General features: G+C 45.1%; 1 protein-coding gene across 1 annotated transcript; it reads left to right on the forward strand.

The window, feature by feature from the left end:
- Window positions 1-572: 572 nt before the first annotated feature.
- On the forward strand, window positions 573-3,730 carry LOC139317510 (nuclear receptor subfamily 1 group D member 1-like). Its single transcript, XM_070944578.1, is given in 4 exon segments — window positions 573-704; window positions 706-748; window positions 2,857-3,069; window positions 3,537-3,730. Coding segments are annotated over 4 exon segments (582 nt in total).
- Window positions 3,731-26,085: the final 22,355 nt, after the last annotated feature.

Below are 26,085 nucleotides of genomic sequence, written 5' to 3' on the forward strand. Positions count from 1 at the left end.
AACAGTCAGTTGGTCAGTATATAAGTAGCAGCAGAATTACAGCCACTTCAGAGCTGCAGAGCTGCTGAGCTTCAGAGCAGAGCCTCTTATGCAGACTCTCACCATGAGACTCTCAGATAGAACCTCCAGAGTTGAAGTCACTACAAAGAGCTGAGTCATTGCCTTGCTCCTAAGAAGACTGACAAAGAAAACCTCCCATGCTTCAGAAGAAGACTAGAGCGAATGGACTTTGCTGAGAGGAGAATCTTTTGGGCTGTTGATGCCTTCTTGTAGGTTTTGTTTTTATGTGTTTTTATTAAAGTAGTTTTTCTAGACTTCTCAGTCAACTTCCATGCTAGTGCGTTTGTGTGCGTATTGGGCCACGGTCCATTCGTTTACAGAACCCTTTCCTTTACAGTTTGCACTGATAACTATGTGAAAAACAATTTCTTAGAGTGCGGGTGAAAATGTATGCACACAGCCAAAAATGGGTGCTTAGAAGCATTTTTGCAGGCTTACCTAGTTCCAACCACTTTAATCCATACCCTTGTTTGTCCTTACATGACTGTTTCCCCTCCTAACAGGCATACCCAATGACTTGTTATCCTCAGGGTTATAGTGGCTGCACAGTCCAGGAGATTTGGGAGGATTTCTCAGTGGGCTTTGTGTCAGCTATACGAGAAGTTGTGGAATTTGCTAAATACATTCCAGGATTTCAGGAGCTATTCACAACACGAGCAAGTCTCACTACTCAAAACTGGCACCTTCGAGATGGGAAAATTTCCACCTACAATATACGGTCCTGCTTAGATACAAGCTATTGGTATTCTCTGCATGGAAATAATTGTTCCCCTAAATCTACTTTGTATTTGTAAGCACTGCAAAGCAAACAATGTAGGCAGCAAGGTTGTTTTTAAAATCCTATCACAAATTTCCATTTTATGTTATCACTTTTTTTCTTTTAGTACTGAGAATGCATCAAAAGGACATTATTTGTTCTCTTCTCTTTCAAATGTAAACTAATTAGAAAAAATTGAAGGATTGTTGTCAGTATGGTCTGCTTCTGGGAGACTGCAACCTAGCCACACCCAGAGCAAACCAAGAGTCTTGGTGGCGCAGCAGACTAAAAGTGCTGTTAAATAGCACCAGCTGCCTGCAATTACTGCAAGTTCAAATCTCACCAGGCTCAAGGTTGACTCAGCCTTCCATCCTTTTGAGGTAGGTAAAATGAGGACCCGGTTTGTGGGGGCAATAAGCTGACTTTTTATAAAAAAGAACACCGCTTGGGGGGGGGCTGAAAGCCCTACTAAGCAGGTATATACAAAAGTATGAAGGCTATTGCTTAACGCATTGTAAGCTGCCCTGAGTCTCCGGAGAAGGGCGGCATATAAATCGAACCAATAAATAAATAAATAAATAAATAAATAAGTGCTTTGAAAGCCAGGAAAAGATTTTGGGCTGAAATTCTGACAAATCATTTTTCTTTGGGATCTCTGAAAGAAAAAACAGCCACCTTGTGGTTTGATTCTGAGCATGTTTGCAGTATTGCAATCTAATGTGAGAGGATTATTAACATTTTTGCAAATTAATATTGGAGAAAAGGGTTAGAGTTATTCCTTACCAACATGTCTGCGGTGCATGGAATGTGTTTGTGCATTTCTGACTGATCTCAGTAGTATCAAAAGCTGTCTTTTTGTATGTGCATCACATTGCATGAATACTCAAAATGGGTGGCATTTGTGGCACTCCACTACCTTTGCCATTCTCATAAAAACAGCGAGTTCCTATGGACACCACTGGTCCTGATGTTATGATGATAAAGTTTTTCCACTGTTAAGACATGGTTTACTGATGTTAGTCAGACTTTGATCTCCTTCAAAATAAAATGAGCCAACATGGTTTGTGCCAACATGCAGATGTCTTTACTGGGAATGTGGAAATTTATTTTTATTTGTATCCTGCCTTTATTAGTTTTACAAACAACTCAATGCAGCAAACATATCCCACACACCTTCCTCCTCCTCTTTTCCTCACAACAACCCTGTGAGGTGAGTTGGGCTGGGAGTGACTGGCCCAAGGTCACCCAGCTGGCTTTCATGGCTAAGGCGGGACTAGAACTCAGTCTCCTGGTTTCTAGCCTGATGCCTTAACCACTAGATAAAACTAGCTTCTCTATGTACATTACTATATACATAGTAATGGAGAATGCTAAACATAACCCCATGCTTTAGTCCATAGGATTGTCATATATCTTAAGCTTATGCTATGGTATCAAGCAGATACAGTATACTGGTAGTTTACATTGGACTCTTAAGTACATTGGCTCTGGAAGCACCTTGGAAGATTCTTGGCAGGAAATACCAGTATTGTAAAATGGCAGGATACAATCCCAAACTTGTATTCATGGAAACACTTGGGCACAACAGTGAATCATGATCATTGTGAATTAAGCTGTGTGTGTATAAGTCTCCATTCTTCTTTGCCCATATTGATGGACTTTTTATTTAAGTTGTTGTTGTTGTTAGTTGTGAAGTTGTGTCCGACCCATCGCAACCCCATGGACAATGTTCCTCCAGGCCTTCCTGTCCTCTACCATCCTCTGGAGTCCATTTAAACTCACGCCTACTGCTTTGTTTATTTAAGTGAAGGACATCAAATGAATCATACAGTAGATCCTGCATTTTATGAGTCTGCCATGGCATGAGAGGCACAAAATGAAGTAATTATAATCATCCTCTCTAAATTGGAATTACAATCTCAATGCTTGGAGATGTTTCTAATGTCATTTTGGTGTTTTGAGAAAATAAATGTTTTTGACACGTTTTTGTGGAAGCAGACTTATGTTCCGATAGCGCTTTATCTTTTCTCTCCAACCCCAGGTGCTAATGGTTTGGTTTGCCTCCCTTTTCAATGTCAAGGAACAGACAGTAACATTCATAGGTCATACCAAGTACAGCCTTGAACAGTTGTGGGGGATGGGCATGGATGACTTGCTAAAATTCATGGTTGAGTTCAGTGAGAAGCTTAGTGCCTTGCAACTATCTGAAGAAGAATTGGGTCTCTTCACAGCAGTGGTGCTGATCTCTGCAGGTGAGTACCCATTGACCTAGATTAGTGGGAATCCCAGTCCTAGCATACAAACTTTTTGATTGTAACTTTTGTCCAGCATAGGTTGTTCCCATTCATTTGCTGTCCTTGCCCTGGCTTTCATACCTCCGGATCTGTGATTCTTCACTTTCCAGATATAACCCCCAGCTCCCTCATGCAACCTCTCCGTTCATTGTTAAACCTTAGCAGTGTTATGTCCTTGGGGACACGACCTTCATTCATTGTGAAGTAAGATGCAGTGACAGTTCTTTAGAAATAATAAACAGCTGTGTTTCAAAGATTGCAATTTGCAGATCATCTTTGGAATGATTTTTCTCTTACAATTGGGCACAGTTGTGACCTGGAGAGAGGCTGGACATTTCTGATACATAAAACCAGAGTCCAAACTGCAATATTTGCAGCCTAGGCTGCTACTTCATAATACTTACTGTCTGCCCCACTCCATGCAGATTGCTCAGGCATTGAGAACCTAGCATCGGTGGAACAGCTACAGGAAACACTGATCCAGGTGTTGCGAGTCCACATCCTCAAGAATTACCCCCAGGAAACATCCCGCTTTACTAAATTCCTAACCCTAACCCTAACCCTAACCCTTAACATGCACTCTGAAAAGCTGCTCTCCTTCCGTATTGATGCTCAGTAGAAGAGTGAGCAGGTAGAAATGCTGTGAGCATTTCTGACCTGCTCTCTCTTGATCCTGACCAATTCTCCCTGCATCTTTGCACTAACCAGACTATTTGGGGCCTACACCTGGCTATTTATGCAGGTGTAGCAGCTGCTACTCCTGGCTGCTCAAAAACAGTGCAACCACCTATATCAGTGTATATTGGAACTATGTGAAGAGAATGTCCCTCTTCCTGGCTGTGGTGCCAACTACAGGAGAAAAATACATTGAAAGCAATGTATTGGATGGTTGTCTTCCTCATTTATTCACTTCTTGTGTCAGCGTTCCAAATTAGGCTCTCTTCCAGCGCTGACATAACAAGATGAAGCAGAAGCTTGATTTATTGCTGAGATGAACTTTTACCTAGTTTTTGTATGTTACAGATAGTGTTTCCTGGGAGACGAGGATGGGGGCTACATTCCTGTGAAAAGAACGTGCCGGGATGTAGAGATGGATCTGCATGATGGCCAATGGGACATTGGGGTTGGAGAGCGGAAGAGGAGGGGGTTGGAAGGAGGGTCCAGTTTGGCTGCAATTTGAATCAGAAATGTCGGATTCTGCTATTCTTAAAATAAAAATGATTCATTAGAGAGTTTATGCTTGAGAATGAAGTTTATTCAAGATAGCACCGAAACCTGACAGACAGCCAAACTCTCCTCCAAATCCAGGCTGGCTGAGTTTAAATCATCCCGTTCCCTCCCAGACATCTGGTCGGACGGACTATGGCTGAAGCCAAGCTCTCGGAGGAAAGCCTGCTTCAAGAAACGGGAGGAGCAGAAGCGGTCGTGATTCCAGCCAACTTGGAAAATACAAAGGTTCAACTTTCTCCGCCTTCCCTCCCCGCAGAACTTCAAGCAAAGAAACGTGAGGCAGATAAGTACCCGGGGACTGTGCCAAAAGCCTTAGAGGCGGAATTTCCTTTTGCAAATGTAAAAGATAAAGAAAAACCCCTAAGTGAATTGGGAAGGGCGAGCTGGGGATGGGAATGGCAGCGAAGCCCAGACAAGGCAGCACCTCCCCACCCCAGGATGAGAGACGAGGCAGAGGACTATCAACACCAAGGCTGGCCCTCCAGAGCTCAGCACAGAGAGGAGAGGGCAGAGAGGGAGGAGCCACCCCAGTTCAGAGGGAAGTTCGATGGTGACCCAGACAACCTCGCCCAATTCCTCGATTCAGCTGAGATATACATAGAGCGGTTCGGACACCTCTACCCTTTCCCCAGAGCCCTAGTGAATGCTATCTCGGAAGGGCTGGAGGGAGAAGCAAAGAGGTGGTCAGCATCACTCTACAAATACAGGGCCCCCCAGCTACAAGATGCGGATGGGTTCTTGCAACTATTGAGAGCCCGTTATGAGGAGGAGGAGGAGGACCCCTATGTGGAAGACTAGCTCAGAAACCTAATGCAGAGGGGGAAGCCCATCAGAGAGCATATCCGTGAATTCAGGAGAGTCATTGGGACACTGCCTCCCCTACCAGAGCGATTGCTGGTGTATTTTTTTAGAACAAGCCTAGATAAAAGAATTTCCCAAGTGACTGCCTATTGTGACATCCCAAACCGACTCGCTGAATGGTTCCGGGTAGCAATAAAAGTCGACAGAGGGCTGCGGGCGAGTGACACGTCAAAACCACCAGAGGGAAAGGAGAGAGGCCGACCAGACCAGGGGCCACTCAACAGACGAGAAACCCCAACATCACAGCCCTCCTACAGACCAACTGCCCCACGGAGCCCACTGAAATGCTACAGATGTGGAGGAAGCGGCCACATAGCAGCAAGATGTGGAACGCCTAGACCGGGACCAGCTCCACCACCCAAAGCACGACCGGAACGAGGGCCCAAGCGCATCACCCATGTACCGCGGGAAGCTCCCCAAATCCCTGAGTTTTTCGCTCATCTGACCGAAACCAGAGGAATCCCAGATGAGGGAGATCAGTCCCCCGAACCCTATGACACGGAAGACGAAGGCGAGGATGACCCGATGGTGAGTGGACCCGTCCATCCTTTTCTTTTCCCCATACGCCTAACAGCCCCCAAAACAGGGGCCCAAGAGACTTTCCAAGCCCTAATAGACTCGGGTAGCACACGGTGCCTAATCAACCTACCCACAGTTCTAAAATTGGGAATCCGAGCTAAACAGCTCAAACAACCAATTCGCTTCGAGCAAGTTGATGGGTCCCTAGTGGGAGGAACGTACGCCACACACTTGACTGAACCCGTGAGACTAGAACTCGCAGATCACTGGGAGACGATCCGCTTCATAATAGCCCCCAAGATGACAGAACCAGTCATATTGGGACTCTCATGGCTCGACAAATGGGGCCCAATCATTTGGTGGCAAGAGGGAACCCGCAGGCTGAGAATAGCAAAGGGGCCCCAACCCCTGCCGCCCCGACCAGAAGAATTCCCTCCCACGCTGAAACCCCAAAGCAGCCCTCCACTACAGAAGAAAACACCACCAACACAAGGGTCCCTCCCAGAAGGTGCAGCAAAGCAATTGGCAGCCGCACCCACCACCGCTTGTAACGCAAACCAGATCCCAAAGGAGTACCAAGACCTTGCAGGGGTATTCAGCGAGGCCGAATGTGACATTCTGCCCCCCCACCGCGAGACCGATTGTGCCATCGAGATTATCCCAGGAGCGAAACTACCTAAACCTAAAATGTATGCCATGACGCCCCGAGAAATGCAGGAAATGCGGGACTACATAGACAAAAACTTACAAAGGGGATTTATTGAGCCAGTGAAACCAAGGGTAGCGGCGCCGGTCATGTTTAAAGAGAAAAAGGATGGCTCCATGAGACTGGTGGTCGACTTTCGGAGTATCAACGCTGTTTGCGTACACAACTTGTACCCCCTCCCCCTCATGAAAGACATGTTAGCCCACCTAGCTAAAGGGAAGGTTTTCACCAAACTAGACCTTCGAGAAGCTTATTACCGAGTACGCATAAAGGCAGGAGATGAATGGAAAACAGCATTCAACTGCCCCCTGGGTAGTTTCCAGTTTAAAGTAATGCCTTTTGGATTGCAAGGAGCCCCGGCAGTATTCATGCAGTTAATAAACGAAGTCTTACATGAACACCTTTACAAAGGGGTCCTCGTCTACCTGGATGATATTCTTATCTACACGGAGACCATGGACGAACATATACCCCTCGTCCGCCAAGTACTGAAAAAACTGCTACGGGCAAACCTATATGTCAAACTGCCAAAATGCGATTTCCACCAATCACGGCTAGACTACCTGGGCTACCGAGTATCAAATGAGGGGATAGAGATGGACCCAGCCAAGGTCCAATCAGTTCTACAATGGCAGCCCCCTCGCACCCGCAGACAACTACAAAGTTTTCTAGGCTTTGCGAATTTCTACAGACAATTCATCCCCTCGTTCGCGAAGATTGCCAAACCTTTGATGGACCTCCTAAAGACAGGAAGCCCAGCGATGAAACCTCGCCCGGGACAACCCCTACAGTGGGACCTGACCTGCCAACAGGCATTTGAGACGCTAAAAGGACTGTTCGCGAAAGAACCTGTCTTAAAACACCCGGATCCGGAACAACCTTTTGTCATCCAAGCAGATGCAAGTGATGTGGCAGTAGGAGCCGTGTTACTCCAAAAGAACAACCAAGGTGATCTACAACCCTGCGCCTACACCTCCCGCAAACTCACCGATACGGAGAGGCGATGGGCGGCGTGGGAGAAGGAAGCGTTTGCAGTAAGGTGGGCCTTGTTGACTTGGCGGCACCTTCTAGAGGGAGGCCAGAAACCATTTGAAGTCTGGACTGATCATAAAAACCTAGAGGCCCTAAAAACCCCACGAAAACTGTCGCCCAGGCAAGTGCGGTGGGCACAATACTTCAATCGTTTCAATTTCGAGCTTAAGCACATCCCAGGAGGGAGAAATTTCCTGGCTGATGCCCTCTCCCAGATGCCCCAATACAACAGTGAGCGGGAGCAGGTAGTGAATGCCATCATCCCCTCCACCCAAGCTGCGGCCCAGGTGATCACCAGACGGCAACGACGTGACCAGCAAGGCCAACTTGCAAGTGACTTAACTGCAAAATTAAAAAATGAAACGCTGACAGACCCCTGGTATCGGGACAATCAACATCTCTTAACAAAAAGAGATGAACTAGCATGGAGGGGGACAAAGCTCTATGTCCCACAGAGTTTACGCATCCTGATTCTCAAGAGGAGCCACGACGTCAAACCAGCAGGACACTTCGGGTTCCTAAAGACTCTGCACCTAGTACGAAGGCAGTTCTGGTGGCCACACATGAGAAAGGACGTAGACAGTTATGTAAAAAGCTGCACCATTTGTGCCACGATGAAGACAAGGCCAGGGTGCCCGCCTGGATTGTTGCAACCAGTAGCTGAGCCAACAAGACCATGGGAGGAGATTGCAATGGACTTTATAGTAGACCTACCGAGGAGCAGTGGAAATACAGTGATCTGGACTGTAATAGACTTATTCTCCAAACAGGCACACTTCATTCCTTGTAGTGGACTGCCTTCAGCCCGTCAGTTATCCAAACTGTTCCTGAAACACATTTACCGCCTACATGGAGTCCCCAGGAGAATCATTTCCGACAGAGGGGTCCAGTTCACAGCAAAGTTCTGGAGGGAGTTTCTACGATCCATAGGTTCATCCCAAGGGCTCAGCTCAGCATTTCACCCGAGCACCAATGGGGGGGCAGAAAGACTGAACGCTATGATAGAACAGTATTTAAGATGCTATGTCGACTACCAGCAGTCCAATTGGGCAGACCTCCTATCTTTTGCGGAGGTTGCATATAATAATGCTGTCCACAGCAGCACGGGGCTAACCCCGTTCAAAATAGTGAGTGGCATGGATTTTGTTCCCATGCCAGAATGCCTGAGGGAGCCCCCTTCCTCAGTTAGTTTGACCGACTGGATGGCAATGTTGAGACAAACTTGGGAAAATGTTAAGAGGGCGCTGGCAAAGGCGGCTCAATCTTATAAGGAACAAGCAGACAAGCACCGAACTCCCCAAAGACCATTTCAGCTGGGAGAGAAAGTTTACCTCTCCACCAAGTACTTGAGACTTAGACTCCCGAGCAGGAAATTGGGCCCAAAATTTATAGGACCGTTTCCTATAATAAAAATAATCAACCCCGTTACAGTGCAATTGCAGTTGCCACGGCTTTTGGGGAAAATTCACCCCGTTTTTCACAGTAGCCTTCTAAAACCTGTAGTGGGGTCTACTTTAAGGCCAACGCCACGTGAACCCCCTGGGCCCCTGGTTGTTGGGGGCCAAACGCACTACGAAGTGCAGCGGATTCTTGATTCAAGATGGCACAGGGGGCGCCTTCAGTACTTAATTAAATGGAAGGGTTACCCATTGTCAGAGGCTTCCTGGGTGAAGAGCGCAAACATTCAAGCTGATCGCCTTATAGCAAAATTCCATGCAGACCACCCGGGAAAGCCGGGAGGGGGGGGTGCACAGCCAGGGAGGGGCTGATGGTACTTATCTTGTTGTGGTTTTTCCCTATGGGATAGGTGATGTCGCAGAAGTGAAGGGAGAGGGGCCGGATGTCAGCGTTCCAATCCTCAAGACTAATTTTAAATAAGACAAGTGAGGTGTTCATTTTCTGCAGTTGGCTTGAATGCTTGGTGAATTTTTTGTGTGCAGTGCAACTGAGGTTTTACATGTTAAGACAGACTTGATGAGTAAAATGGTAGAAGAGAACAATTGTAGAACAGATTTCAGTCCAACCCTGTACTCAGTTTTGACAGTTAAAAGAAAGGATGTCATACCAGTCACCACTCACCAGAAATGAGACACCAAAAGTCATTTGGGGCTGTGAGGTTTTTTTGTCTGTTTTAGGATAGGTTTGTTTGTTTTTTCAATCATATTTATTACATAAATATATAGTAAAATAGACCAGCAACAATTACCATAAAAATATCTTTCTTTAAAATCCTGACCAAAACCACAAAAAAGGTTACTTTTTTTCCCCCACCACAGACTTTTTAGGGTTATTTTTCTTCAAAATCACACATCACAAATTGTGATTGTCGTATTTTTTTTTACACCAGCAGCTTCCTGCTTCCCAGATGCAAAAAAAGAAAGAAAAACAGAAAAAAGAGACAAGCAAGGCAGAGAGGGGAAGAGGGTGAAGCGGGGGAACCATTTCTCCACCTGGTTTTTCTTTCCCTCTGAACCAGTGGTGGTATTCAGCCGGTTCTATCCAGTTCTGGTGAACTGGTAGCGGCGGCTGCGGGAGGCTCCGCCCACCCACCCGGATGTCATCACGTCCTGTTTTTGACGCTCTGCACATGCGCAGAAGGTCCTGCACATGCACAGAGGTGTCGCACGTGTGCTCATATTTGCGAACCAGTAGTGAAAGTAAGTCAATACCAACCCTGCTCTGAACTCAGCCCCCCAACCCCCCCTTCAGAAACATACTGAAAAGGTGAAGATGAAAAATTATAAGGGGGTTTGAGGGGTTCAGGTTTTATAAAAAGGGGATTTTGATGGGATTATATTCTGTGGAAGTCAGGGGGGGAGGGTCAGGGGGGGTTGGGAGGGTTAGGGTGGGGAGTATGGGGTGGGTTGGGGGGAAAAATGGGGTGAAAATGTAATTGTAAAACTTTTGCAATAAAAAAAAAAAGAAACATACTGAAAACCCCATGTCCCAAATGTACATTCACTAACTCCCTGCTCAGTTTCTTCCCCTGCACTGGACTGCTAGGGGAAAACCAGGATGCATAGTATATCGGGGTTTAAGTATACAGTTAAATACAAAGTTGCCTCCTTATTGGAAACCCCTTTCTATTTGCCCATAATCTTTGATTATCTGGATTCAAAATAAATAAATAAATAAACCTTCGGAAAGACTGGCTAGGGTGGTGGTGAAGAAGAGATAGTGGGATTCCATTTACACAACTATATGATGTATGTACTTGGGAAAGAAACACTGAGAGGAGGTGTGGGAATAATCATTCTCCCCCCCCCCATATATGAATAGGCCTATAATGTGAAAAAAATCTTCTTACCCACAAATTGTCACAGTCATTAAGTGCCCCACATGGATGGAGGAAGGGATTTTGGGCATGGTGCTCTGAGAACCAACACCTTCTGTACTATAGGTTGCAAAGGATTTTGCTTCTTCAGGAAGGGTGACTCCCACCCCCATGGAGATGGCATGGCATACAAAAGAGGTGGGGGTGATACTGTTTTCCTTGCACTGAACTTTGGGCAAAATGTGAACATGGCATGATGGGCAGAATGACACCTGTGGTGGCGAAGTATCGTGGGAGGGATTTACACCCTGAGATCTTCATATCCCTTTAAGGATAGGTTATGACCTAGGCAGCAGCAGCCTATGTACCCTCCTGCCCCAGCTGTCGTAAGACAGGGCACAGTGCTCTCTGTAGGAAAATGGGCACACAGGAGTAAGGTCAGAGGCCTCCTTTCTGCATTACCAGCTTTCCTGCAAAGTGACTTGCATATATAAATCTCTGGTACAAAGAAAAAAAAAAGTAAAGATTCTACCTTTTTGTGTTCAAAATCTATATGCAAAAGTTATTTCAGTTCTGCTTAAGAGGTGGTGCTATGTGTGTGCTGGTGATGGAGAGAAGAAAGGGTTGTAGATGAGGACTAGAATCCAGGTCCTAAAAACTCACATTTACAGGTAGTCCTTGACTTACGGCCATCCATTTAGTGACTGTTCAATGTTACAATGGTATTAAAAAACATATGACCAGTCCTTGAATTTAGAACTGTTGTAGTGTCCTTGCATGTAATCACAATCTGGGTTCTTAGCAACTAACATGTATTTATGACTGTTGCAGTGACCCAGGGTTATGTGATAGCCATTTGTGACCTTCCTAGATGATATCAATCAATCAGAACAGAGCTGGAAGGTACCTTGGAGATCTTCTAGTCCAACCCCCTGCTTGAGCAGGAGACCCTTTACCATTTCAGACAAGTGACTGTCCAGTCTCTTCTTAAAAACCTCTAGTGATGGAGCGCCCATGATTTCTGGAGGCAAGCCATTCCACTGGTTAATTGTCCTCACTGTTAGGAAGTTTTGCCTTAATTCCAGGTTGTTTCTGTCCTTGATTAGTTTCCATCCATTGTTTCTTGTCCTTCCCTCTTGTGCTTTGGAGAATAAGTTGACCCGCTCAAATACTGGAATGCTGCTATCATGTCTCCCCTCCCCCCCCAGTCTTTCTTTTCTGTAGACTAGCCTAAGGTGACCAGACGTCCCGCTTTTGGCGGGACAGTCCCGCTTTTGGCGGGACAGTCCCGCTTTTGAGCAATTTGTCCCACGTCCTGCGGCGTTTTAAAAATGTCCCGATTTTTCATTCTGCCTCCTGAGTCCCCGCTGATGGCTAGAGGGAAAAAAAACTGTTTAAACTCTTGCCGCGGGGCTTCAAAGGGCCGACCTACAGCTGATCAGTGTTAAAAAAAAAATGAGTAGACCCATGCCTGCAAAAATAGAAAAAACAGCCCCTACAGCTTCCGCTAGGTTAATTAGCTGCAAAAAGTTCCTGGAGAAATTTTTTTCCCCCTAGCTATGCTGAAAACAAAGGCGAAAGTGAAAGTAAAGCTGCAACGTGACAAAATGAGGCAGAGAGAGATTTCTTTCTTTTTCTTTTTCTTCACCAAAAAAGGTAGGTGCAAAAAACTGCAAACAATGGGAAATTTAGGGCAAAAGAGGAGAGTTCAAGATTTTAAAACACAAAAGAAAAAAAGCTCTATTTAACTAGGGAATTGTAATAATTGAGATACTATTAATAATTGTATATAGTGTTGAAAGCAGAAATGGTTAAATTGTGGTTTGGAGGAATATATGGGGGAAATTATTTGGTTTATTATTATTGGTAAATATAATTAATTGATTTGTAAGAAATTGGATTGCATGGAAATAATTGGAATATTCATGTTCATATTGATTAATATACAAAAAAGATAGTTATATAACTAATTGATTTATATTAAAATGTTGAATTTGTATTAAACAACTGTATTACATAATTACATAATTAACCAATGTGAGGATGGATATAAAAATAGATGACAATGGGAAGGGGTCTAATATAGAATAGAAGGGAAAAATTGAATTTGATTAAGATTAGAGATGAGGATGAAGGGTAATATTGGTTTTTTTAAAAAATAGATGAGGAATAAATATGGCAAAAAGGAAATATAGAAATTGTAAATTTAATTGAAATGACTAAACGCTGTTTAAATTTGTGAACCAGCCAAATATTCTGTTCAAAGAAAATACATTGTATGTTTGTATGTGTGTTTCTAATTATTGCTATTTATTCATATTTGTTCTCTTTTATTCTTTAAAGTTTAACAATTCATTCTTTATCTTAATATCTTTATATTTGCTTGGGGTTGGCTTTCTTCCCTTTCATCTTTTTTATTGTACAGCAATCTTTCTCCTCAAACCTACCACCTCTCTCTTTTCTTTCCTTCTTACTTTCTCTTCCCCCCACCCTCTTTTTCTCCTCCCTACTTCCTCTTCCTTTCTCCTTCTCCTCCTCTCTTCCTCCCTCTCTTACCCTCACTCCTACTCTAATTTCCATTCCTTCATCCCTCTCTATTGCTGTATCTGTATAATGCATATGGACTACTCAGAGGGCTGAAAAAGTTATTTTTGACTGGTCCTCGCACTTTTGACCAGTCCTCGAACTTACGACTGTCCTCACATTTTACGTTTTTGCCCTATCTTGTCACCATGGTGAAGAGAAGCAGTTGTGAAATGAGTGACATGGTTGTTAAGAATGCTGCATGGGCATAAATGTGAGGATGGTCATAAGTGTGAGGACCAGTCAAAAGTGCAAGGATCTGTCAGAAATGACTTTTTTCAGCCCTCTGGTTAGTCCTTTTGTGCATATGGACTACTCGGAGGGCTGAAAAAGTTATTTTTGACTGGTCCTCACACTTTTGACCAGTCCTCGAACTTACGACTGTCCTCACATTTTACGTTTTTGCCCTATCTTGTCACCATGGTAAAGAGAAGCAGTTGTGAAATGAGTGACATGGTTGTTAAGAATGCTGCATGGGCATAAATGTGAGGATGGTCATAAGTGTGAGGACCAGTCAAAAGTGCGAGGATCTGTCAGAAATGACTTTTCAGCCCTCTGAGTAGTCCCTATACACATAGCCATGGCCACCCGGTCACATGACCAGCTAGCCACGCCCACCCAGTCACATGGCCTCCAAGCCACGCCCACACAATAAGCCACGCCCACAATGGTGTCCTTCTTACCAATGTTAAAATCTGTTCACCTTACCCTATACACATAGCCACGCCCACCCAGTCACATGACCAGCTAGCCACGCCCACAAAATAAGCCACGCCCACAATGTCCCTCTTTACCAATGTTAAAATCTGGTCACCTTAGACTAGCCAAACCCAAATCCTGCAACTGTTCTTCATATGTTTTAGACTCCAGGCCTTTAATCATCTTAGTTGCTCTTCTCTGCACTTTTTCCAAAGTCTCAATATCTTTTTTGTAATGTGGTGACCAAAACCAGATGCAGTAGTCCAGGTGTGGTCTTACTAAGGCTTTATGAAGGGGTACTAATACTTCATGTGATTTTGATTCTATGCCTCTGTTCATACAACCCAGCATTGTATTCGTTTTTCTGGCTGCTGCTGCATACTGCTGGCTCATGTTTAAGTGATCGTCCATTAGGACTCCAAGGTACCTCTCACAGTTTTTGAGCCAGGTTCCAACTAATCTGTATTTGTACCTTTGGTTGAGGTACATTGAGGGCCCTATCAGGGCTATGGTTGACCTGTGTGCGTGTGTGTGTGTGTGTGTGTCCAACTGGGTGGGTGTGGCCAGCTTGACGCCACTCCCCAAACTGCTGGCATGCTTCCTCTTTGCATTGGGTAGACCGTGCCAAAGCCACGCTGGCCTGATCTTTCCCCTTCGCACTGGGTAGACCGGACTGAAGCCACACGGGCCCGATCTTTCCTCTTCGCATTGGGTAGCCCAGGACAGCCCCATGGGCTGGATCCAATCCAGCCCACGGGCCTTGAGTTTGATACCCCTGGGGTAAAACCTTGCTTTTCTCCATATTAAATTTCATGTTGTTGGATAGGGCCCATTGTTCAAGTTTGTCAAGATCTTTTTGGATCCTGAGCTTGTCTTCTGGGGTGTTGGCTATTCCTGCCAGCTTAGTGTCATCTGCAAATTTGATGAGTTCCCCTTCTATTCCCATCATCTATGAAGATATTGAAGAGTACTGGGCGTAAGATGGAATCTTGTGGTTCCCCACTGCTTATTTCCTTCCATGTAGATGTAGTACCATTAAGGACTATTCGTTGAGTGTGGTTTGTTAGCCAGTTACAAATCCATCTGGTCTATCCCACTTTTTTCTAGTTTACCAAGAAGTAGGTTGTGGTCTACTTTGTCGAATGTCTTTCTGAAGTCGAAGTATGCTATGTCCACGGCATTTTGCTGGTCTACTAATTTAGTTTCTTTGTCAAAGAATAAAATAAGATTGGTTTGTCATGAACTTGTCAGTTGGCCTCTGATAAGAAAAGTCAAAAGGGAAGTTGGATTCACTTAACAATTGCATGATTCACTTAGCAACAGAAATTTCAGTCTCAATTGTGGTTATAAATTGAGGACTACCTGTATCATTTTAAAAGCGTTAAGGTGTGTGTGTGCAAAATGCATTAATTCTTCATAGTTGATGCAGTGGTATCTACAACCAAGTGAAGCTGGTTGTTTTATAAACTGATGCTATTACTTGATCATAATTCAATTGAAACTACAGAGGAAGTCTGACTTAATCTAGTGTTGTACATTCTAACTGAAGTGATAATCTGTGCTACTTCATTCACACACTAACCTTCAATGCCATCTAACAAGCAACTATCATAGGAATGCCAACCAGATCATTATCCAAAGTCTCATGGTCTCAAAAGATGAAAAATCATTTCCTTAATTTTAAATACCTCAAGTTGGCATCTTAAGAAAAGAAACCAAGAGCCTAGATTTTCAAATTATTTAAGGGAATACAAAATTTAGCCAGATGACTTCAGCCTGCTAGGCAAGAACACTGAGGGGCCCATAACTCTACAATGACAAAACTGGGTGCTAAGATGAAATCACACAACTGTTTCTAATTGGACAGGACCATCTCTCACTCCTTTCAGAGCCCCAGAGGGACAACCAAACACATCAACTAAAGTAGTATAATAATTAGCCAAGTCAAATAAACTAAAACAAATGGCTGACATTTCCCTCTCCCCCTAACCTGTTTACCATTTGAAACTATGGTAGGAGGCTGTGCGTGTATGTAGAACAAACATGTACGAAGTGCAGGTGGGGTTTATGCTTTGTATGCATAGTATATTTGTGCACAGTTGAAAGAACTATACTTGTAAATACATATGCTCTAAGACAGGGGTGTCAAACTCGCATCGTCACATCGTTGTCACGTGACGTATTGCGACTTTTTCCCCTTCACTAAACCAGGGGTGGGCGTGGCCAGCATGTGACGCATCTGGCCCACGGCCCACGAGTTTGACACCCCTGATCTAAGATGAAGTTAAGCAGGGAGTTCTGCACAAGCCCACTGAAATGAATGAGCAGTCCCACTCATTTCAGTTGGTGTATAGAAGCTGTTCGTTTTCAGTTGTACTACACACACATATATACACACAAATATGTTCAGGCTCCTTCATGCAAGGTCATGCCATTTGTGATCCTTGTCTCAGGACTATAAAGCCCATCTTATATCTTATAGTTCAGTATGTGTGGGAAATTCGTAAAGGAGAATTACCAAAAATACTATTTTACAGAGGCTGTACTATTTGGTATAAGGCAATGAGGAATTAATATCCTCCCCCCTCCTTTCCTGATAATCAGGGGGATCTTAACATGGTTTGTAGACTTCAAACACAAGATGTTCCAGTTACCCGTTTCCAAGGCAGAACTATGAGGAAGGGTTTTATTTCTAAATGAAGGTAGGGTTTGGGAACAAAGTAATGAAAGTAGGATTATTTGAGATCTGTGTTTTGGGCTTCTGGGAGGGTTAAGGCAGTGGTCCCCAATCTTTTTGGCATCAGGGACTGGTTTTGTGGAAGACAATTTTTCCACGGACCAGGGGGGTGGGGATGATTTTAGGATGATTCAAGCGCATTACATTTATTGTGCACTTTATTTCTATTATTATTACATTGTAATATATAATAATTATTATACAACTCACCATAATGCAGAATCAGTGGGAGCCCTGAGCTTGTTTTCCTACAAGTAGACAGTCCCATCTGGGGGTGATGGGAGGCAGTGACACCCGAAATGTGTTGCTTATGTCCAGTCTACTCTGTAACCTCATTTTGGTTGCTGTCACTGCAGAAAACCCTGCTTCACAAAGATATGATGCTGGAAATGGAAGCAGGCTTTTCAGTGCTTTTGTGGCAATCTCAGGATATTCTCCCTTGACTTTAATCCAGAATGTATGGAGATTTGAAGTTCTCTCAAACATACTTTTAAGACCACCATCATTTGCAATCTCAAGAAGTTTATCCTCTTCTAGCATGGACAAAGTTGATTCACCTGGTTTATTCACAAATGGGTTGTGGATCCATTCCTTCCCAATTCGGGGGTCTTTTGTGGTTGGGAAGTAATACTCAAACTCTTTTGTAAGCTGAGATAGGTGATCATGCACCAGCTGGGAGAAAGAAGGCCCTGGCTCAGTCTCTTTCAAAATCTCTGCTAATGTTTGAAACATGTCAAAAACCCCAATGTTCACTCATCACCCCGTAACTCCAATTTAGCTTTGAATGCAGCCACCTTATCTGCCTACTTGAACACAGTTGTTGTTCTCCCCTGAAGTGACAGATTGAGTTTGTTGAGCAGGTTGAATATATCACACAAGTAAGCAAGTTTTGTGACCCATTCTGTGCCACTGAAATGCGCTGCCAGTGGTGACTGTTTTTCTAAAAGTAATCTCTGGAGCAGCTCTCGTAACTCAAAATATCTAGCCAGCGATCTACCTTTAGAAAGCCATCTCACTTCTATGTATAATAGAAGACATGTGTGCTCTGTGTCCATCTCCTTACAGAGCTGTGTGAACAGATGTGAGTTAAGGGAATGTACTTTAATGTGGTTGATAATTTTAATCACATCCTACAGAAAGTTGTTAAGTTCAGGTGGCATTCTTTGGCTAGCCAGTATTTCCCTATGGATGGCATAGTGCATAGACTCACATTCAGAAGTGAGCTCCTTGACCAGATTAGTGAAACCAGAAAGCGGTCCAGTCATGGCAGCCGCTCCATCCATGCATATACCGACACAAAATGACCAGTTCAGTTTTCCTGATATGTAATCATTCAAAGATGTGAATAGTTCTGCAGCTGTGGTGTTGTTTGGCAACAAAAATGCACATAACATATCCTCATGCACATCCTCCTGAAAAATATATCACACAAAAACAAGCATTGTTGCCTTGTTGTCAACATTGGTAGACTCATGAACCTGGATTGCATACCACAGTGACTCATTAATCCTCTCTAACATTTGTGCCTCAATATCCTCTGCTATTTCATGAATTCTGTTGGATGCTTATCCTACGGTTGGGTAGGTAATATATAGAAAACTATGTTCTGTAACTTTAACTGCTACAAGATGACTAATTGGCTGTGCTAAGCAGACATAAAAGAAGGCAGGAAGTTCATTCACTTCTGCTCCTGCTATTAGAAGGTTGAACTGCTGAAAGGAACTGTGTCTGTGTTACTGAAGAGAACTGGAATTGTAAGCAAACTATCTTTTTGTGTTGAACCATGATTATTTGAAGAAGTGTTATCTTTGTTTTGAGAAGCCAAGTTTGTTTTTTTTACTACAAGTAAAGACTGTTTATTTTTCTATCAACGTTCAGAGTCTGTGAGTATCTGTGTGTTTTGCTAAGCAATGTATCTATTCGATGTCTGGCCCGTTGCATCACTTTGCAGAGGGCAGTTTTACCCTCAACAAATTCATCTAGTTATGGTGCTAGCCGAAAGAGGAACATGTGTCAGCTTTTGAACTGCAGCCTCTCCTAGAAGTTCACAACAAATGTCCTTAGCAGCATACAGGATCTACTCTTCAGCAATAGTAAAGGACTTCTTAACTTTAGCAATGCAGTTAGCCACTAAGAATGATGCTCTCAGTGCAGACACATTTGATTAAGTGGTGGCCTTCAATAATTGCTTCTGTTCTTCATGTTCCTGTTTTTTTTTTCTTTTGAAAAACTCCAAAGGCTTATCTTTTAATGCAATGTGCTTGGGCTCCATGTGGCAAAGAAGCAGTTTTGAAGGTTTCATGGCTTCCTTGGATAGCTGATTGCCACATATTATACAAAGCAGGCTTGGAGAATGTGAATCACCTGCTGCAATGAACTCATAATTTAAGTAGGACTCTTGGTAGTTTCTTTTAAATGCAGCTTTCTTTTTGTTGGCAGTCTTAGAGTCTTCTGCTGTCTCATCATTGTGTCTTTCCCACTTTTCAAAGGAACTCTCCAGTAATGTTTGTTTTTACTCATTTTGCCTAGGGTTAGCTTGTGGGTTTACCAAAACTGTGACTGAGACAAGTGTGCAATGCAGGAAAGAGGAGTGGATGGAAGTGGTAAATAAAATAATGGTCGAGCCAAGTGGATGGACTAAAAAAAATGTTGGGTTCTGACAAAACCTGCCACCAGATGCAGCTTTACAATTGAAGTAAGATGCTAACTTGCCACTATAAAGCCCACCACCAGATGCAACTTGTCACTTGTCACTCATTGATTTTTGAGTATGAGTCTGGGTTTTGATACGAGTCTGTAAGCAATTGATTTATTATGGTCTCTGTGCAGTCAAACCTCTCTGCTAATGATAATCTGTATTTGCAGCCACACCCCAACGTTAGCATCACTGTCACAGCTCTACCTCAGATCATCAGGCATTAGATTCTCATAAGGAGCGCACAACCTAGATCCCTCACATGTGCAGTTTACAGTAGGGTTCGCACTCCTATGAGAATTTAATGCCTGATGATGAGGTGGAGCTGAGGTGGTGATGCTAGCACTGGGGAGTGGCTGTAAATACAGATGATGCTTCGCTCGCTCACCTGCTGCTCATCTTCAGCTGTGCATGCGGCCCGGTTCCTAACAGGCCCCAGACTGGTACTGGTTGGGGACCCCTGGGTTAAGGGATAAACTGCAGAATACAGATTAGTTATCCATGCAAACCTTTTCAGTCTCGCAGGGAGGGTTGTAAGTGGTAGGACAGCAAAGAGTGCCAGGTTTTTGCAGCCCTTCAGATGACACTTCTACAGGCAGCAGAAGTATACAGGTAGTCCTTCTTTAGCAGCTGTCTTATTTAGCAACCATTCACAGTTATGACACTGATGAAAAAGTAACTTTGCAACCAATCTTCATATTTATCACCTTTGCAGGTCTGTAAAGCAAAGGAAAGCTAAAGTAAGATTATAAGCATAATCACAATTTCACTTAGTAACCACTTAACAACCAAGTTGCCAGTTCCAATCGTGGTCACTAAATGAGGACTACCTGTAGTTTATTTCTCCATTACCAGGAAAATGGCATTAACCTCCAGAGGCATTTTTTTAAAAAAGAACTATGTGGCAGGAGGTGGGGTAAGCACTTGAAAGTCTGGCTGGTGATGTGAGAGTAGTAAGTAAAGGACTAGCGCTAGAGGATGTGTGTCTTTCAGTGTGAGACTGTCCAGCTGGGACTCCTTGATCTGTGGGGAGAGAAAGGTGTTGTGGTCTGCCGCCGGCCTGCAGAGCTGGCAGCAGAGTTGGACAGTGAGGAAGTTGGGGAGGAACATGGGCCAGTCCTGTAGTCTGGGGAAGGCTCGGATGAAGGCTCTGCATTGGAGGCAGAGAAAGGGCCATCTGGGAGGTACGTGCTGCCTCCAGAGTCGGACCTCAGCGAGGCAGAGGAACAGGGGAAGCCTGTTCCCAGTGCGCGCATGCTCAGAGCTGCCAGAAGGCAAGAACAGTTAAAACAAAAGGGACGACTCAGGAGTAGGGCTTGGAGATGATTGGCCCCTCCCATAAGACTTAAAAGAGGAGCAAAGGCACGTGGGCCTTTGCAGGAAGCAACGTTGTTAATACTGTTCAGTTTAAAGTCTGAAGCTCTGTTTGATTCTGGACTCCGTGTGGCGTTGCCAGTTAGGTCTTTGGCAGCATGTCAAGGGAGATAAAGGTGGGTGATTATCAGCCTTATCCCAAAGGACTCTTTACAACTATTTGGGACTCATCTGTGAATGAACAGAATTCATAGCCGTTGAAATTAAAGAGGTTTTTGGGACTACTTGTGTGTTTTACTGACTCAGGAAGACTAGGTCAGAACAAAAGGGGGAAAAGAAAAGAGAATAAGGGGGAGGGCCTTCTCTGTGGGGGCACCTACCCTATGGAAACAGCTGCCCCCAGAGATAAGGAGAATCCAAGACCTCGGTGCCTTCCGCCGTGCCCTTAAAACTTTCTTTTTTCAGCAAGCCGGGCTGGCTTAACATATTTTTAAATATTTTTAATTTTTAATTGGTTTTAATTGGTTTGTCATTTTAAACTGGGGCCAAATTAATATATATTCTTTTAATTGTTTTTAATGTTTGTATTGTATGTTTTTATCTGGCTGTACACCGCCCTGAGTCCCTCGGGAGAAGGTGCGGTATATAAATTTGAAATAAAATAAAATAAATAAAAATAAAATAAAGGAGACTGACTTGACAAGGCAGTTTTGGTCACCACACTATAAAAAAGATGTTGAGACCAGGGGTGGTGTTGTGTTGTGGGCGCAAAGAAGGACTGGACACACAAGTTAACAAATACGTCTTTATTAGCTTTATTATTTCAGCCACTGACATTGCTCTGTATTTCCCGCTTCAATTATCGCCTATTGATTGGCCCGTTCAAATCTGCCACTCAATACTCAACACCCCTCCCCTCTAGTTCAGCACAACCAATCCTGAGGCTTTTATGCTACATAGTCCCGTAAGTAGGCGGGTCGCCTCGGTGCGCGACTGGACCTGCGCAGTTCAGTCGTCTCAGCGTTCTCGGAGTGAGAGGTCGAGTTCTGTGGCTCTCCTGGTTCTGCCTCCAGAAATCTCTCGAACTCGTTCGCTGGATGGGTGTTGTTTTTTCCGTTGCTCCTTCCTTCCTCCCCCGATCGGTGTTGTGGACTGTCGCTGCTGCTCGGTTCTTCCTCTGGGACTGCAGGTAAATTTCCGCTGCCTCTCTCCGGGTTTGAGTCTCTGTTTGTGCTGCCTTGTGCCTCTGTCTGTGGTAGGGCCTGGTCACCTTCTGTGTTCCTTCCTTTCCGCTGCTCTTGTGTGTGTTCTGTGGACTCTTGTTCTTTTCTGGTTATTCAACCTCTCAGCTGGTCTATATGCCGCTTCCATTGGCAGCCATCCTCGGTCTGTAGCCTGTATGACAGCGGGCCTGTGACTTGGGTGATTTCTCCTGGAATCCATAGGGGGTTACCGCTGAAGTTTTTTGCGTAGATTTGGTCCCCCACCTGGAACTTCCGGATTTTACTCATGGAGTCGGCTGGCTTTTCTGTACTATACTGGGGGTGCAGTCTGTCTAATGGGGATCTTAATTTCCTCCCCATTAATAGTTCGGCCAGACTTCGATGTGTGGACACGCATGGTGTTATATGTTGAATGGTGCGCAGTTTGTCGATTTTGGCTTGCATGTCTCCCGGTCCCAGTCTTGCCAACGTCTCCTTGGTCGTTCTCACCATTCTTTCTACAAGCCTGTTCGTAGATGGCTTTCCCGGCGCGGATAATGCACGCCAGATTCCCTGGTTCGCCAGGAACATTTCAAATGCATTGGCTGTGAACTGTGGCCCATTGTTGGAGAACAACAGATCGGGTAGTCCATGTGTTGCGAACAACCTTCTGAGCACTCGAATCACGGCTTCTGTATTGGTCGATGGCATTAGCTGCACTTCCAGCCATTTGGAGAATGTGTCCACGATTATCAGGAACATGTTGCCTTGGCATGGTCCTGCAAAGTCTATATGCATTCTGGACCACGGAGTTCCTGGATTCTCCCAATCGTGTGTGGGCGCCGTGTGTGGTGCCAGTCTTGATTCTTGGCAGGGCTTGCATGTTGATACCCACGCTTCTATTTCTTTATCCATTCCGGGCCACCACACATAGCTTTGTGCCAAAGCTTTCATTTTTACGATTCCCGGGTGCCCGTCGTGTAGCATGCGTAAAATGTCTTGCCTTAGCTGCCTGGGGATGATGACTCTGTCCCCCCACAATATGCACCCCTTCAGTCCTGACAGTTCAGTTCACCTAGTCTTGTATGGTAGGAATTCCGTGTCCACGTTTGTTTCTGGCCATCCCTTCCAGATCCAGTTTAAAACTCGCACCAAGGTTTTGTCTTTGGTGGTGGCTCTCGCGATGTCTGTAGCGGAGATTTGTGAGTTTTCCATGGTCTCAATCAGTAGGGTGGTCAATGCTGGGGCCGGATCCTCCGCTGTCTCTGGAAGTGGGCATCTACTGAGTGCGTCGGCATGATTGATTGTCTTTCCGGGTTTGTAGTTCAGCTGGTAATCATAAGCAGTCAGGAACTCTATCCACCGAAGCATTCTTGGCGAGAGTATGGGCGGAGTAGGTTTGTCTCCGGCGATGATGCCAAGTAGCGGTTTGTGGTTGGTTATAAATTCGAATCTCCGCCCGTACAAGTATTCGTGGAACCTCTTTATTCTGGCTACTGCAGCCAACGTTTCCTTATCCAGTTGACTATAGTTCCTTTCAGGTTTGGACAGTGTTCGGGAATAGAATGCAATGGGGGCTTCTTTTCCGTTGGGCATACAGTGGCTTAGTACGGCTCTGATGCCGAATGGTGAGGCGTCGCACGTCAATCTGATAGGCAATGTCCCGTTGTATTGCACTAACACTCTGTCTGATGTTAACAGCCTTTTGATTTCGTCGAATGCCACTCGTTCTCGTTTCCCCCACCTCCATTCCGTTGTCCTGTCTAGTAGCCAGTGGAGAGGTTCAGCAGTTGTGGCTTTCTGCAGTAGAAAAATATTATAAAAATTCAGTAACCCGAGGAAGGCTTGTAGCTCTGTTTTGTTTGTGGGGGTGGGTGCTTCTTTAATGGCCTTCAGTTTTCCCGGGGTCGGCCGGATTCCTGACTCGTCTATTAAGTAGCCCAGGAACTCTACTTGCTTCTCAGCCAGGTTACATTTGTTCCGTTTCACTTTAAGCCCCGCTTTTTGGAATCTGGATAGTACCTCTCTCAACCGCTGCTGGAGTTGGGTCAGGTCTATTGCTGAGATTAGAATGTCGTCAAAGTAGGGTACGACCCCCTCTATTCCCTGTAATAGTCGTTCCATCAGACTTTGGAACAGACCCAGGGCTACGCTGACTCCAAATTGTAGCCGTTTGCATTTGAATGCCCCCCTGTGTGTCACAATTGTCTGGGCCTCAGCTGTTGCCTTGTCTACCAGGAGTTGTTGATATGCTTGTGCCAGGTTGAGCTTTGCAAAAATCTTCCCTCGGCCCAACGAGTGTAACAGATGTTGTACCACTGGCACTGGGTACGCGCTCTGTTGTAATGCCTTGTTTATGGTACTCTTATAGTCTCCGCAGATGTGTACTGACCCATCTGGCTTAATAGGGGTTATGATGGGTGTTTCCCACTTTGCGTGATCTATAGGCTCTAGTACCCCCTGGGCAACTAGCTTGTCTAGCTGCTCATCTATTTTGGGCCTTAGAGCAAATGGGACCCTCCTGGGTTTAATCCGGCCAGGGGCAACTTGGGGATCTAGGCTAAATGATATTGAGGACCCCTTGTACTTGCCCAGTTCGCCGTTGAACACCTCCGCGAATTCGGTCATCAACTTTTCCTCCCAGCCATCTTCGTTGATGTGGTCGACGCTGGTTACTGCTAGTCCCAATGGCTCGAACCACTCCAAACCCAATAGGCTGGGCCTGTCTCTATCCACGATGGTGAGGGGAAGTCTTGCTTGAAAGGTCTTGTAGGATACATTGAACTTCTTGGTGCCCAGTATGGGAATCCAATTTCCCTGATAATCCAACAGGGTCAGTCTTTGGTGTTTGAGTTCATTGGTGTTGATTTCAGGGATTAATTGCTTGATGGTTTTCCAGGAAACCATGGATAGGCAGGATCCCGAGTCGACCTCCATTTTGCAGGGTCTCCCCTCGATGAGGACGGTCGCCGCCATCTTGTTCGATTTTCCCGTGCTCGCATGGCCCACTATTAATGTTTGGTGCGTTTCTCCTCTGTCTGCGATGGAATCCTCACCTCTGCGACCTCTTCCGAAAGGCTGTTTTTTCCCGCTTGTCTGGAATTGCCGGCTGCTCTGAGGCGAGTTGGGTGGTCTGTTTTTTCAGGATGCCGGTTGGGATGCCCTGCAGGCCCTTGCTATATGCCCTTTCCGGTCACATCTTTGGCATATAGCATCTCGGAACCTGCATTCTGCTCGTGGGTGGTTGCCTTCACAACCCACACACCAGAAGTCTTTCTTCCCTTTACTTTGCGGCTTCCCTCTTCGGTCCCCTCGGAGATGGTGTACGTCTTCTTCTTCCCCTTCCTCTGACTCCGTCTCTATTTCTTCGTGGTGAACTGAGGATTCCTCTTTTGTTGGCGGTCCCTTGTTCACCTTTTTTATGGCTGCCGTGGATTTCTGGGATGCTTCGGTTGCTGAAGCTTCTTCCAGGGCTTCCTTGAATGTAATCTCGGGTCTGGCCAACAACCTGCTTTGTAGTGTGAGGTCTTTGAGTCCTAACACGAGCCGATCCCTCATGGTCTCTTCCAGGTCTGAGAAATTACATGCGGCAGCTATCTCCCTCAGGGTTGCCACAAACTCACTGATCGTCTCACCTTCTCTCTGGTCTCTCCGGTAGAACCTTCTCACCGGAGACGATGCTTGTGGGGCATAGTGTGCTTTCAGGATGCCTTGTAGTGTTGTCCATTTTAGTGTTCTTAACTCTGCAGGGGCAGCGAGCGCTTTTGCCATCTTGAATACTGTTGGGCCGCAGTGTGTGAGAAAGAGGGCCCTCTTTTGTTGCTCGGAGAGGCTCAACAGGTCGTTGGCCTCCATGTACATGAAAAATCGCTCCATGTACAACTCCCAATCTTCTCCCGCCGGGTTGAACGGTGTGGGTGGGCTGATTGCAGACATTCTTGCTAGCCTATGATCTGACCGGTCTGTAGTCGTTGATCCGGATGGCTGATGATTTATTGGAGATGTAGTCCTTGTGTTCTTCGTCCTTCAGAATCCCATCCTCATCGCCAGTGTTGTGTTGTGGGCGCAAAGAAGGACTGGACACACAAGTTAACAAATACTTCTTTATTAGCTCTGTAAACT

This window comes from Pituophis catenifer, unplaced genomic scaffold (genome assembly GCF_029215685.1).
Source record: "Pituophis catenifer annectens isolate HBS135680 unplaced genomic scaffold, rPitCat1.0.hap2 SCAF_5, whole genome shotgun sequence".
In the NCBI taxonomy this organism is placed as follows: domain Eukaryota; kingdom Metazoa; phylum Chordata; class Lepidosauria; order Squamata; family Colubridae; genus Pituophis; species Pituophis catenifer.